The sequence below is a fragment of the Oryzias latipes genome, chromosome 4 (assembly GCF_053564925.1).
Source record: "Oryzias latipes strain Hd-rR chromosome 4, Olatipes_Hd-rR_3.1".
Classification (NCBI taxonomy): domain Eukaryota; kingdom Metazoa; phylum Chordata; class Actinopteri; order Beloniformes; family Adrianichthyidae; genus Oryzias; species Oryzias latipes.
This window is the reverse complement of record NC_136240.1, coordinates 9,773,981-9,786,005: the sequence shown is the minus strand read 5'-3', so window position 1 is coordinate 9,786,005 and position 12,025 is coordinate 9,773,981. Positions and strand designations below refer to the sequence as shown.

The 12,025-nt window shown below is 43.9% G+C and overlaps 1 protein-coding gene across 25 annotated transcripts in view; it reads left to right on the top strand.

Moving 5' to 3' along the window:
- The window catches only part of celf5a (cugbp, Elav-like family member 5a), a 172,993-nt gene extending 162,021 nt beyond the window's left edge, over positions 1-10,972 (top strand). For 10 of the 25 annotated variants that reach the window (XM_078946518.1, XM_078946510.1, XM_020702243.3 and 7 more), the window contains 5 exons: positions 4,256-4,471; positions 4,583-4,681; positions 6,295-6,438; positions 7,097-7,260; positions 7,984-10,972. In XM_078946518.1, the coding sequence (XP_078802644.1) occupies positions 4,256-4,471; positions 4,583-4,681; positions 6,295-6,438; positions 7,097-7,224 (587 nt within the window). In that variant the 3' untranslated portion in view covers positions 7,225-7,260; positions 7,984-10,972. The remainder of the gene's footprint in view (positions 1-4,255; positions 4,472-4,582; positions 4,682-6,294; positions 6,439-7,096; positions 7,261-7,983) is intronic. The other 15 variants (XM_078946515.1, XM_020702246.3, XM_078946520.1 and 12 more) reach the window with 3 other exon arrangements.
- The last annotated feature ends 1,053 nt before the right edge of the window (positions 10,973-12,025 follow it).

Below are 12,025 nucleotides of genomic sequence, written 5' to 3'. Positions count from 1 at the left end.
TGCTCTGTCTGCATCAATCACCTGTTTAGTTTGTGGGAAAGAAATATTCTGGAGGTTAAGGCCGCAAAAGTGAATTTTCTTGTAAAAACAGGTCCATCTTTAACTAAAGACACAAATGAGAGGTGGCTCAAACCTCCATGTGATTCACTCCAATATAAAGATGGAGACTGCTGGGTTTTTGAACCTTCACTTTCTTCTCTATGCTTTGCATGTGACTAACCTACTTTCCACTGTTTATAAAAAAGACAAAAGAAGTCATTCATCATAGAAACCTGTTCGGTTTGTGTTTCAGTTCCTTAGGATTGCAATGGTCAGACTTATTATATATACCAGCTAAAAGTATTTGCATCTGCAGCATCTGAATTTACATCCAGAATTTCAGAAGTCTGAAGGTCCAAATTGAACAATTAGCAGACCCCATCAGAGCCGCTTTTTTCCTGTGACTACTGTGGCCCTAAAGTCCAAATTGCATTAATAAATCACTAAACGCATTAAAAAAAAACACACAGCTATAAAACAAAGCAAAATAATAATATTTAAAAAAAAAACATTACATTCTAGAAATCAAAACAAAATTCAAGAAACCAAAACGTAGAATGCAGTTGATTAATAAATCAATGAACATTTGCAGTGGGCATGGCCAGAAGGTGAAAGAAAATTAGAAAATGTTCCTATCAGAAGATATCACCATGTCAAAAACCTTCCTGCTGAAAAGATTATTCTTCATGGAAGAAGAGCAAGAATGACGGCTCTGTTTTCATTTAAGAATCTTTCCAGAAAAATCTAGAAAATGTTTCTTCTTCTTCATGGAGTTTCGTCACGTCAAATAATCAGAAAGTGAGAATAATCCTGAAGTTTGCTGCTGAATGAAGCATGAAGACGTCCCGCTTTGATGGCGGTTTGGATCCCTGTGACTGCAGCTTTTTTACACTTCATTATAGGAATACATGATGTTACGGCAAAGCCGTCTGTACAAGTAGGCCAAGAGAATGTGACACTACTGAGAGATTGCAAAATGTGTGCAATGAGTCAGTGGAATAATTTATAGAAATATGAATCTCATTTTACAGAGTCGCTTTGCTGTAAGGGGGGTTTCACTTTAGCTTTGAGTTTCTTCATCAACCGAGCGGCAGCTGGATTTTTCCAGAAATGTTTGAGCTCAGAATGAAGTCTTCTCTGCTGTCGGTCACACGTCTCTGCAGGTTCACAGGAAGCTCCAGCAGCTCATTTATGGAAGGAAAAGCCTTTTGATCTCGGAGCATCATGTGTGATCCTCATCTGTCATTTGGGGAACTTCTGCAACAATAAAAGCCTTTTTTGGCAGCAGACTGAAGCTCAAAGAGGCTCAAAGGTTACGAGACATCCTCAGAAAAAACAAGCCCACTCCTGTCAGAGCCACCGATGCAAAAGCATTTTCTTCGTCTGGACGGTTTCCCTACACGATGATGCTTTTTGACCCGAATGTTCTGCAGCTCTGCGAGAAATGCGAAGAAATAAAACATGCGCATGGCAAAGACAAGCGCGGAAGAGGTGGAGCAGTGGGTGGAGGGTGGAGGAAGAGCTTGTTGGGTGGGTGAAGTATAGAAACATGGATGTGCTGCAGACGCTGCACAGACAGGAATGGGATGTTGTACCATAACAACACTGCTGGATTCAAACCCTCGGCTGGTGCTAAACGCTTCCACAGTGCAAACACCAGGAACCTGTTGGACACGCCCATCTTTCCTATTACTACTTGTCCTACCGGCTCCTGGTTACCTTTAAGGGCTTGTTCCACGTCAATTGCAGTGCAGAGGGCAATTAATGATTGCGTGTACTTTTGATGGACAGAAAACTCCAAGACCGTCTGGCATCCAGCGTGATTTTAGAAGGAGAACAAGCAGAGGCAGGTTCTGAAGCTTTACTCACATTATGGGAACATGTGTTTCTGCACGCTAAATTCAAAGCACCAATGCGTTTTGTCATAACCTTAGATAAAAAAAAACATAAAAAGCTCATCTGTGTGGATATTTGACTCGGTAGTTGATTGATTCATAAAACAGATTCAAGTTTCTGACTATGATTTAAATGTTGCTTCTTTAATTCTCCAGGATCATAATTACCACATGAAGTGAAAATTTTCATTTTCTTTATTTTCAGTTTGTTTCAAAGGAATAAATCAAAATATGCAGATTAGTTAAAAAAATACTGAGTTTGAATTTCTTCAACCAAAATCCACTTTATCCTCGATTCATCACAGTTTTTTTTTACAAATTGGACACATATCAGTCCCGTAACCATGGACACCAACAGATGAGCTTTAAAGCCTTCACTACTGATTTAAGGCTGAATTCATGTGTCCTGTCTTACCTGATGGTTCAATCATGTGGGTTTTCTGGCCGTGTGAGCGGGTCTTCCTTAGGCTCCTCCCCCCTGACCCTCAGCCAGAGTCAACAGCAGACGGGATGAAAGCGTCTGCTTTGCCTGCTCCAGTCGCTGCGGCTCCTCGCACTGTAACGACGGCTCTCTGCAGCAGTCCTTTGTGATTTGAAGACATAATCAGCATGACAAACACTTCTGTCACAGCCAAAAAGTTCTGCTGTGAGGCGACGATTACAGGGAGTACGTCAACACTTTCCCCTTCTCGCCAGAACCAGCAAGAATGTAAACGCAATGGCAATGTGTGCGCGTGACACGCGTGAGCATATAGCGTCCTTTTGTGGATTAATAAGAGGGATTAATAGTTCAGAGCTCGCTCTTTTAAAATGTAATCTGCTGTCATAATCCTGGTTGGCTGACAGCCACAGGCTCACCTGGAAACCTGTTTACCTGTGTGTCAGAGCTCTGCAGTCACAGCGGCTTAAAGATTTCTCTCAGTTCTGCTCCCGCTGGAAACTAGACCTTTGTGACAGAAGGAATAAAGATGATGAGTCGTCCACATAAAGGCCTTTTCTGTGTGCTCTTTGTTTTTGCGGGCATCACGTTATTGTCTTTCCTTGATATCATAAACCCTGGAGAGTCTCTGCACATTTATGACCCCGCTGCAGTAATATTTGCTTCAATTCAGTTACGTCTGGATCAAGTGTTTACTTACTGCTGTGCAGCGGTGAAGCAGACTCCAGCCTTCATCCAGACAGTGGAGCCCCCACAGCACCGCTAAGCTTTGGAAAATGAATGTGCCTGATGATGGAGAGGGTGCATTATCTGCTGGTACAGTAGAATGCGTGTGGCCGGAGCAGACGAGCTGCCTCTGGCCTTCGCGGTGAGAGCGCCGGTCTCCTGGGTCCTGATAGGAGAATGGGCTGAAGCTGCAGTCTCATTCATCACAGCTCCACGGACGACCAGCAGCAGTGGAGGGGCTCCTTTTAAAGAAAGGAACACAAAAAAGAGGGAACCAGAGTTCTCACTGGATCGGAGCTGCCCCCACCCAGCCCCTCCTGATGGTGCTGAGGCGGAATGAACCGTCAGAGTGAAGCAGAAACGCTTTTGCTCATCATGTTTCCAGTTTGGGGCGATGTGCCTCAGCGCTCTGTGAACGTCAAGGTGACGTCTCCGAACGCAGCCGTACCCACTCAGGTACCGGATTGCAGGAATAAGGCATGCTGAAGGGTTTCCATGACAACCATGACAACCTATTCCGTCTGTCCAATCAGGATGGAAGTCCTCAGAGTGAGAGGTGGTCCTCTGGGGAGCCGTACTTCAGTGAGCTGGCATATGCTGCTCTATGATCGGAGGCCTTTCTGACAGAAACGCTCTGAAGGACAGAGCATCACATTCTGATTCCACTCAGGAAGCTCTCTGCAGCTGCTCATCAGGCAAACACACTCATGTCCTGACCCCCACATTCGTCAAACTGACAACCGGTTGTTTTTTAATATGATGCTCCAAAGGGAGGGGCATCTGTGTGTCGGAGCGTCCCTCTCGTTCAGGCCTGTCTCCCTCTGTAATCTGGTGCTCTGTGGACCTTTTTTTATTGTTTTCTCTGAACTTGCACGGCGGTTTCATCATCTGCAGCAGGATGAGCCAGCAGGGTCCCACACAGACGCCTCCCACAGGCTCATTTTTCACAGGTTGACTTTGTTCTACAGAATGTGTCGCCGCAGACCGGGAAACGTGACAGCCGGATGTTGCACCCGTGTCCTTGCATTAGAGGAGGGATGCAGCACGAACGTTGAGTGTGTAGCATGTGTGTGTTTCCTTCATGATTGTAGTGTAATACTGCTCCGTTCACTTTGTTTCCCTCCATCCTATAACAGAGAGAGTTTTTTCCCCCCAGCAGGCCTCAGTTCTCCACCAGCCAACATCACCACCTCCGCCGTGCCCAGCATCGTAACGCCCATCGTCAACGGATTCACCGGCATCCCGCATCAGCCCAACGGACATCCTGCTGTGGAGACCGTCTACACCAACGGCCTGCCGCCCTACTCCACCCAGAGCCCCAACGCAGCTGACACACTTCAGCAAGCCTTCACAGGTGTACAGCAATACACAGGTGAGAGGCACCGCCCCCTTCTTGGACCGTTACACCTGCTAGAGGATGAAGAAGATCATCACTGCAGGGCTTCTGCTTGTTCTCAACACCTTCTCTCCATTCTGTCTGCAGCAATCTACCCGGCAACCACGCTGACCCCCATCAGCCAAACGCTGCCCCAAGCCCCCCAGGTCATCCAGCAGCAGCAACAGCAGCAGCGAGAAGGTGAGGGTGAGAGAACATTATTTATTTGACACTTCACATCCTCTTTACTAAACCCTTTTACCCATCAGAACCCTGAAAATGACCATTTTGTTGACCAGTCCACAGACCAAAAACACATTTCCGATCTTTTCTGTTACTGATGACACTTGTCATGTGTTCTTATGGGTCCACTGATTTCATGTGAGGTAACATTGCTTTGTCAAAATAACTATTATTATGTTTATCCAAATGCCTTGTGTTTTTTTAAAGGATTTTTTTCACTTTAAGAGTAACATGATGATGAATATACAGACACATATGGAACTACATGAATGTTTAATATGAACATGAGCTCCCACCAATCCATGTGACTTTCATTGTCGGGATTCTGGTGTTTAGAACCGTCAAACATAGGGAAGGCGCCTCAAAATTTTCATAGGAGCAAGAGCAGAAACCATACAATAACTATTTCTAAATTCCAAAAAAGTCGAACATGCAGAAGAGTTTAGGTTTTGATGTGTCTTTTTTTATATTGGGAGCGAGGCAGAGCAGTGGGGGGGGGGGGGGGGGGGGCCTTGAACCTGGGACTGGCAGAGAGCTAAAGACGGTGTTGGTCTGAATGCTGCTGCTTGTTGAATCATCTGGAGAGAAAGCTTTTCTAGGTTGGGGGGGTCCACGGTGTTGGAACAGGTTTGGGTTTTGTTGAGAGCTGATCTGCATGCTGGGACAGAGACACAGATTATTTCTACACAAAACTGTTGCTATTGTTAGTTCTAAATGCTGCAGAACCAAAGAGTCATGACCTCATGAAGCTTTAGAAGGTTTGATATCAGTAATTTACTCCATAAAGATCTGTGTTGTTGTTTCTGTCGCCTCAGAGCAGAGGGACTTTTCAGTGTCTTCAGTGTAATTGTATGGAGATGTTAGTGTCGCTCAGTGATGGGACACACCAAAGCAAACCCCCCTCCTAAGGTCCCATTAGCTGTCACACACTTTGGTTTGTGACATTTGTCCTCCACATTTGAGCTTTAACACCCCCCCCCCCATCCAGTTTAACCAGTGTCAAACAGGGAGGCATTAGGTCCCGTATTTAGGGTCGACCTTCAATTTGGACTCCCGACCTTCTAGTCTCAGGGTGGGCGCCGAGTTGACCAAGTTGACTGTGACAGCAGGGATGACCTCTAGCACACTGCCCAGTGTTGCAGAAAACAGCTATAAAAGGATGGATTGACAAAATTCAGATTTTATTTGATACATACACATCTACATACATGATACAATATATACTAAAATGAGTTTCATGACTGTCCAACAGAGTACAAGGCCCAAGAAGAAGAGTAGTAAGTATTAAAAAGTATAAAAAAATAAATATCTAGGTATAAAAAATAAATTTCTGTACAAATATGTAAGGCATAGTGCTCAACGAGGTGTCCATTATCAGAAATCAATGGACCGTGAACCGTCCTCTGCTTGCCGTCAGACAGTTGCTTTTGCAAAGTCAAATCATTTCTGATAACAGCATCTCAAAGGGCAAGTCCAGGTACTAGGTGTTCCCTCTTCAGGTTGAAGGATCAGGGTCAGGTGTGTTGTGTGTCTGAAGGCTGCAGAGGTGTGACCGCTGTTCCTCTGTGTGTCCTCAGGTCCAGAGGGCTGTAACCTTTTCATCTACCACCTGCCGCAGGAGTTTGGAGACAATGAACTCATGCAGATGTTCCTGCCATTCGGGACCGTGATCTCATCCAAAGTCTTCATGGACCGAGCAACCAACCAGAGCAAGTGCTTTGGTGAGAAGTTCTGCTGTCCACACGGCATCCCATAAATAAGGAAATTAGACAATCAGAGTGTATTTAGTTTGTGTGGACATCCTACAGACACTTAAAACACAACCTGAATCAGCTGATTCTGACCCAGAGAAAAGTAGCTTTTTTGCACCGTTGTGCAACACATCATGACCGTTAAGTGTTGCCTTACAGTGCTAAGCTGCTTTCCCTGCATCAAAATGAGCTGATTTCCGTTCCAGGGGTGCCCAATTCCAGGCCTCGATTACCCGTGACCTACACGTTTTCCAACCAACCTGCCGTTGAAGCTTCTTATTGGCTAAACACACCTGATCCAGGTAATCAGAAAATGCAGGATTTCTGGAAAACTAGCAAGAGGCCAGCCGTCGAGGCCTGGATTTGGACACCCCATGGTTCTCTACCATGAACTGTTGCATGTCAACACAAGGCTGCTTCTCTCCACTTCAGAATCTGCTGGAATTACGTAAATTTCCTAAACGGTCAAAGAGTTACGGTAATAATAAACTGCTGCTACAAAAAAGAAAACAGCTTCTGATCTTCATCACAGATTTCCGCCTCTGATCCATTTCTTTGTTTAATAAGTTACAGAGGTCAGGTTGAGGTTCACTCAGATCGTCCGTGAGCATTGTTTTCTTCCTCACAGGTTTTGTGAGCTTCGACAACCCTGCTAGTGCCCAGGCAGCTATCCAGGCCATGAACGGCTTTCAGATCGGGATGAAGAGGTTGAAAGTGCAGCTAAAGAGACCGAAGGACGCCAGCCGCCCTTACTGACACCGCCTACCTTCAGTTTTCACAGCAGCAGCACAGGTGATTTCAGGAAACACCAAAGTGTTGGAACTGGCCCTTCAAGGTTATGGTTATCCCGAGTTCAGCAGCATCACTTGGTTTTGTCACAGCTTTAGTTCAGGTCCTTCATGAGGTCGAAATACAGAATCTGATCAAAGATTTAAGTGATCAATGAGGTCAGTCTGCTTTTTTCCAGCAAAAATCTTATTTATTTACACTGAAACTTCACTTTTTATGGTTTTGGGGTCAAATTGACAGACGGACACAAAAATGAACAGCATATGGGACACTTTTAGAAAAAACGCAACAGAAAAAATACCGTTTAGAGGGTCTGGGTCAATTAGACCCAGAATTGCATTACCTGAAGACTTGAGTGTTCTTAAAAATAAGAGTATATGCTGTAAGTAGTAAATGAGAAATGTTAGTTACCAGGAGAGATCATAGAGAACAGAAGCAAACCTCAAACAAAACTTTTACCAAGAAGACTCAAATGGAAGAACTTTGAGGAGAAAACTGGTTCCTCCTTCCTGTCCAACAGATCTTCTTCTTCTTTAGTATCATTCTAGCTCGTTGGCTGTTGATGTAGTCAGTAAAGGCATTTAGCCACATGTTAGCTGAGTGTTAGGATCATCTTGACTGAATTGGGGTTCTCCAGACCTTGAGAGCCTTTCTAACTTGAAGGACAAGGATGCTCTGATTAACCAACATTCTGAAGTCCGACATCTCCTTTTTTTTCCTTTCCAGGTTTTAAAGGACACATGAGAAAATCTCGAAGGAGCTGAACTTTTTTTCTTTGAACGCAAAATATGTTTTAAAAAAAATCAAGACTTTAAGGAGTTTTTTGGAGACATATCAACGATTACACATGAGGATGTAGGCGAGGTCGTGAAAGGACACCTGGAGGAGGAGGAGGAGGAGGAGGAGGAGGAGGAGGCGTTTCAGCGAGGAACAGGAAAATCCGTGAAGGAGTAGAGCCGGAACCAGCAGAGGAGGAAAGACACGAGAGATCAGCAACAGAGCTGATTTCTTGTTGAGACTTTATCTGTTAATTAAGCAACAAACAAAAAAGCAGCAACAACAAATAGATTTCTATATACATATTCTATATATCTATGAAAAGAGGCGCTGTGGCGTCTCCTGGACAAATGAGGGTTAAAACTTGAAGATCAGAAAAAGCAGTGGAGACGAGAAGCTTCCTACAGACTTCCGGTCTCCTTCCCTCTTCTTCTGTCTCTGCAGAACTGTGGACGTTTCCATAAGCAGCCGTAGAGCTTTCAACCCCAAGGGACCAAAGGACCAAACATTTTTATTGTTCTGAACAGGCATATATAGTATTAATGAAACTAATACTACAAACTACTGCTAATAGTATTCAAAGTTAACAGGAAACAATAGCTTCAGGTTGAAAATAAAAGCAGTAAGGGTTTCTAGTTCTGGGTTTGAGAACATTAGAGTCAAACAGGAAATGTGCTCAGAAAAGAAAACGTTACTATTTTAGCAGCATAGAATTTATGGGTTAGCTACAGTATATTTTGGGGCATGTTCACCTGCATTGTGTCTGCCACTTCATCCCAGAGTTCATGTGAAGGTGTGAAGAGGACCAACCGGATTCCAGCCGCTGACCCTAAGGACCGCATGTCCCTCCATGGAGACCTTGATCCAACTCATCACCTGGATTTTAGAGGCGTCTGCAGCCACCACCACCACCCCCCGTCAAAGTATCAGCACATCTGCTGTTACAGAGACCAGCCCAGTGCTGGGGGGCCCCAACGCTAACCACAATGAGGGTAGTACTGATCCAAAGGGGAGCAGCCCTGGAGTTCAGCGCCCATCAGCATCTTTGTTTCCTCAACCATCAGAATCTGGACGTTCCTGCAGATGAACGGAGCAGAACCGGGAGCTCCTCAGCAAACAGCAGCTGGATCATCCGTAGCATCATCACCAAGAGTCCATCATCTGGAGATCAGCGGGCCTGAAAATGTGCTTCATATGTCCAGAGCCGGCATGATGCCTTCTTCATCACCAGACAACATCAGAACATCCCAGATCTCATAAACATTAGACATACCAGCACCCGTCTCATTCTTCAGATAGCATGGCATGCCTCGGCGGTCTGATTTCATGTTTCCATGGGTATGACTCCTAAAATCCAGAGCAGAAGTGGAATGGACTTTGGCTCAGTTTTTGTGCCATGAGTATATCAGTGGTGTTGGAGGGAGGCTACAGAGCATTGGCCAAACTGTTGAGATGCCTTTCTTCATCCACAATTGCCAAATGATGCCAGCATATCCCCTGAAGCTCCGCCCTCTACTGCCAGGTTACCCCTCCCAACAAGTAATCGCTCTGACACAGGACACTTTGCTTTTGTAAAATACTGTACCATTGTAGAGAGAGGGTCTGCTCAGGCTGTAAAGGGATTGATTTACAAAAAAAAGAAAAGTTGGATTTCTTCTTCTCACTAGGGAGTTGAAGCCAATCTCCTGGCCGCTGCCAGCCCCATTTCTGAAATCCTGTCCAGGTTTTCTCTTTTTAGAACTGAAGAGTTTCTGGTTTTTTACAAGTATTATTAAAATGTGATTAAAGTGAGTGTTCTGACAGGTTGGGAGAATCAATTGAAAGATAGCAGCTATTGATGCTTCCTTTATTTAAAGCACCACTGAAAAATGACAACGGATATTTTCTGTGGATGGAAGCAGGTGCAGACGCCTGCGCATACATGTCCACTACAAGCTGCAGGAGGTGATGGTTAGAAGGTGCATTTGTAGCCAGAAACAGAAATGCTGAAAATCTCTGTGGGGCTCACAGAGGAGGAGAACAGCAGCGATCCTCGCTCGCACTCTGCTCAACAAGTTGCATGTGTTTGAGATAAAGTTTGATTTGACAAAGATTCACTCTTGCATCATTTTTATCATTAATCGTTTTAGGCCATGCAGCCATGGTGCCCTTTCCGTTTCTGAGCATGCTCATTGAGGGTGGGGAGGGTTTGGAATACTGCTTGTATTAACAATAGGAATCTGGTTTGAATGCAAAAGATTGAAGCTCATTATAAATATGAAATCTGTATATTGTGAAAAATCAGCACTGGACCTTCCTTTGGGTTCCTATAGGCTGGGGTTTGATATGTGTGTGTGGGGGGGTTAAGCAAACTTACTGGTTTCTCAGCACAACGCATACAGAAACACAAACTGCAGTATGAATATCTGTGAGGAGACTTCTCCGACATGCAGGGCGCTCAGATGAATCTCAGTACTTTCAACCTGAAGGAGAAAATGCTGTTTACAGGCGATTCTTTTCATTTCCTTTCTTATTCTTCTCTTTTTAAGTATGAGTGCCACCTGTTTTTGTGGCAGCATCAGAACAGCATGAAATAACTGACAGGGAAAAGCAGTATCTTTTTTATAAATATTTAAAAAAGTAAAACCTAGAAAAAAAAAGTAAAAAAAAAAACAGTGTGTTCTGTCTTAGCCTGAGAAACCAAACATTTTCCCCTGGTGTAATTCTTAATACTTGCTGCTTAGACTACTTCAATGATTTAATAATTTTATAATCAACTATCTGGTCAAAAATGTAACTTGATGTTAATTTATTTATTTATTTGCTGAAACTGGCCACGTTTCTTTGCTTTCTTTTCCTGTTACGGTACGATAAAGATATGTATCAAAGGAAATGCTTATCGGGGCTTTTCTCTCTTTCTTTTCTTTTTTCCAATTTTACAATAAAATTTCCAACTGGATGTTTTGCTGTCTCACAGTTGTGTTGCATTGTAATGGAAAACTAAACCCCCCTTGACCAGCGTCTGAACTGTCAGATGCTGCTGCTCCAGCCCAGAAGCTGTTTCCTTCTTTAGTGACGATGCTGTCTTGTTTGTGAGTAAACCTAAAGGGGTGTGCTGAACATAAAAATGCCTCTTAACTGAAAAATGAACTTGGTGGACAGAATCATTGGTTGCACTGTGGTGTAGTGGTTAGCGAGAAGGTTCTGGTTCATGTCCCATCTGGGTCCTTTCTGTGTGGAGTTTGCATGTTCTCCTCATGCATGCATGGGTTTTCTCCGGCTTCCTCCCCAAAAACACGCTCCATTCAAAAAATGGATGGACACCTGGAGGATGGATAAGTATCAAATAGAGAACAAACGACCTGCAAGATGTCTGCAAAGTAAAAACAGCTCAACACGTGGCTCTAAAAGACAGGCTGGAATTTAATGATGAAAGGAAGGCAACAAGTGTAATCAGCAAAACTTTGTCGAAGCTGGAAGCTAAATTGGACAAAACATCAGTTAACTCTTTTATTTGCCGTGTTTGTCAGTCTCAGATTCTGACAGCTGTTCTTCTTCTTCTGAAGAGTTTCGTCTGTGATGTTCACCATAGGAACAACTGAGACGAAATGTAAAACATGAATCCAGGAAATCCCATAGTTGGATTTAAAAAAAAAAATCTTTAGCGGAGCAGAAAATAAGGATTTATCTCCAAAGAAAAAGAATTCTGTTCCTCACATACCTGTTTCTTCTTCTTTAACTCTTGTGTTATCTTAGATGACCCCACCCTCACATTGACGTGTTCTTCCTACCATGACAAAGGTGGATAAAGGTGGAAAGATTTCATGTAATCCATGGACACCAGTAAAGATCACAAATCATTGAAGAAAAAAGGTTCAGAGCACTGTTTAGTGGGTCTAGATGACCCAACTCCCAATGTAAAAGTGCCTAGGATAACACAAGGTTAAGGAGCTCTTCTCTCCTCCACCTGTATTAATGTCACCTGTTTGGACTGGTTATTTGTATAAAGACA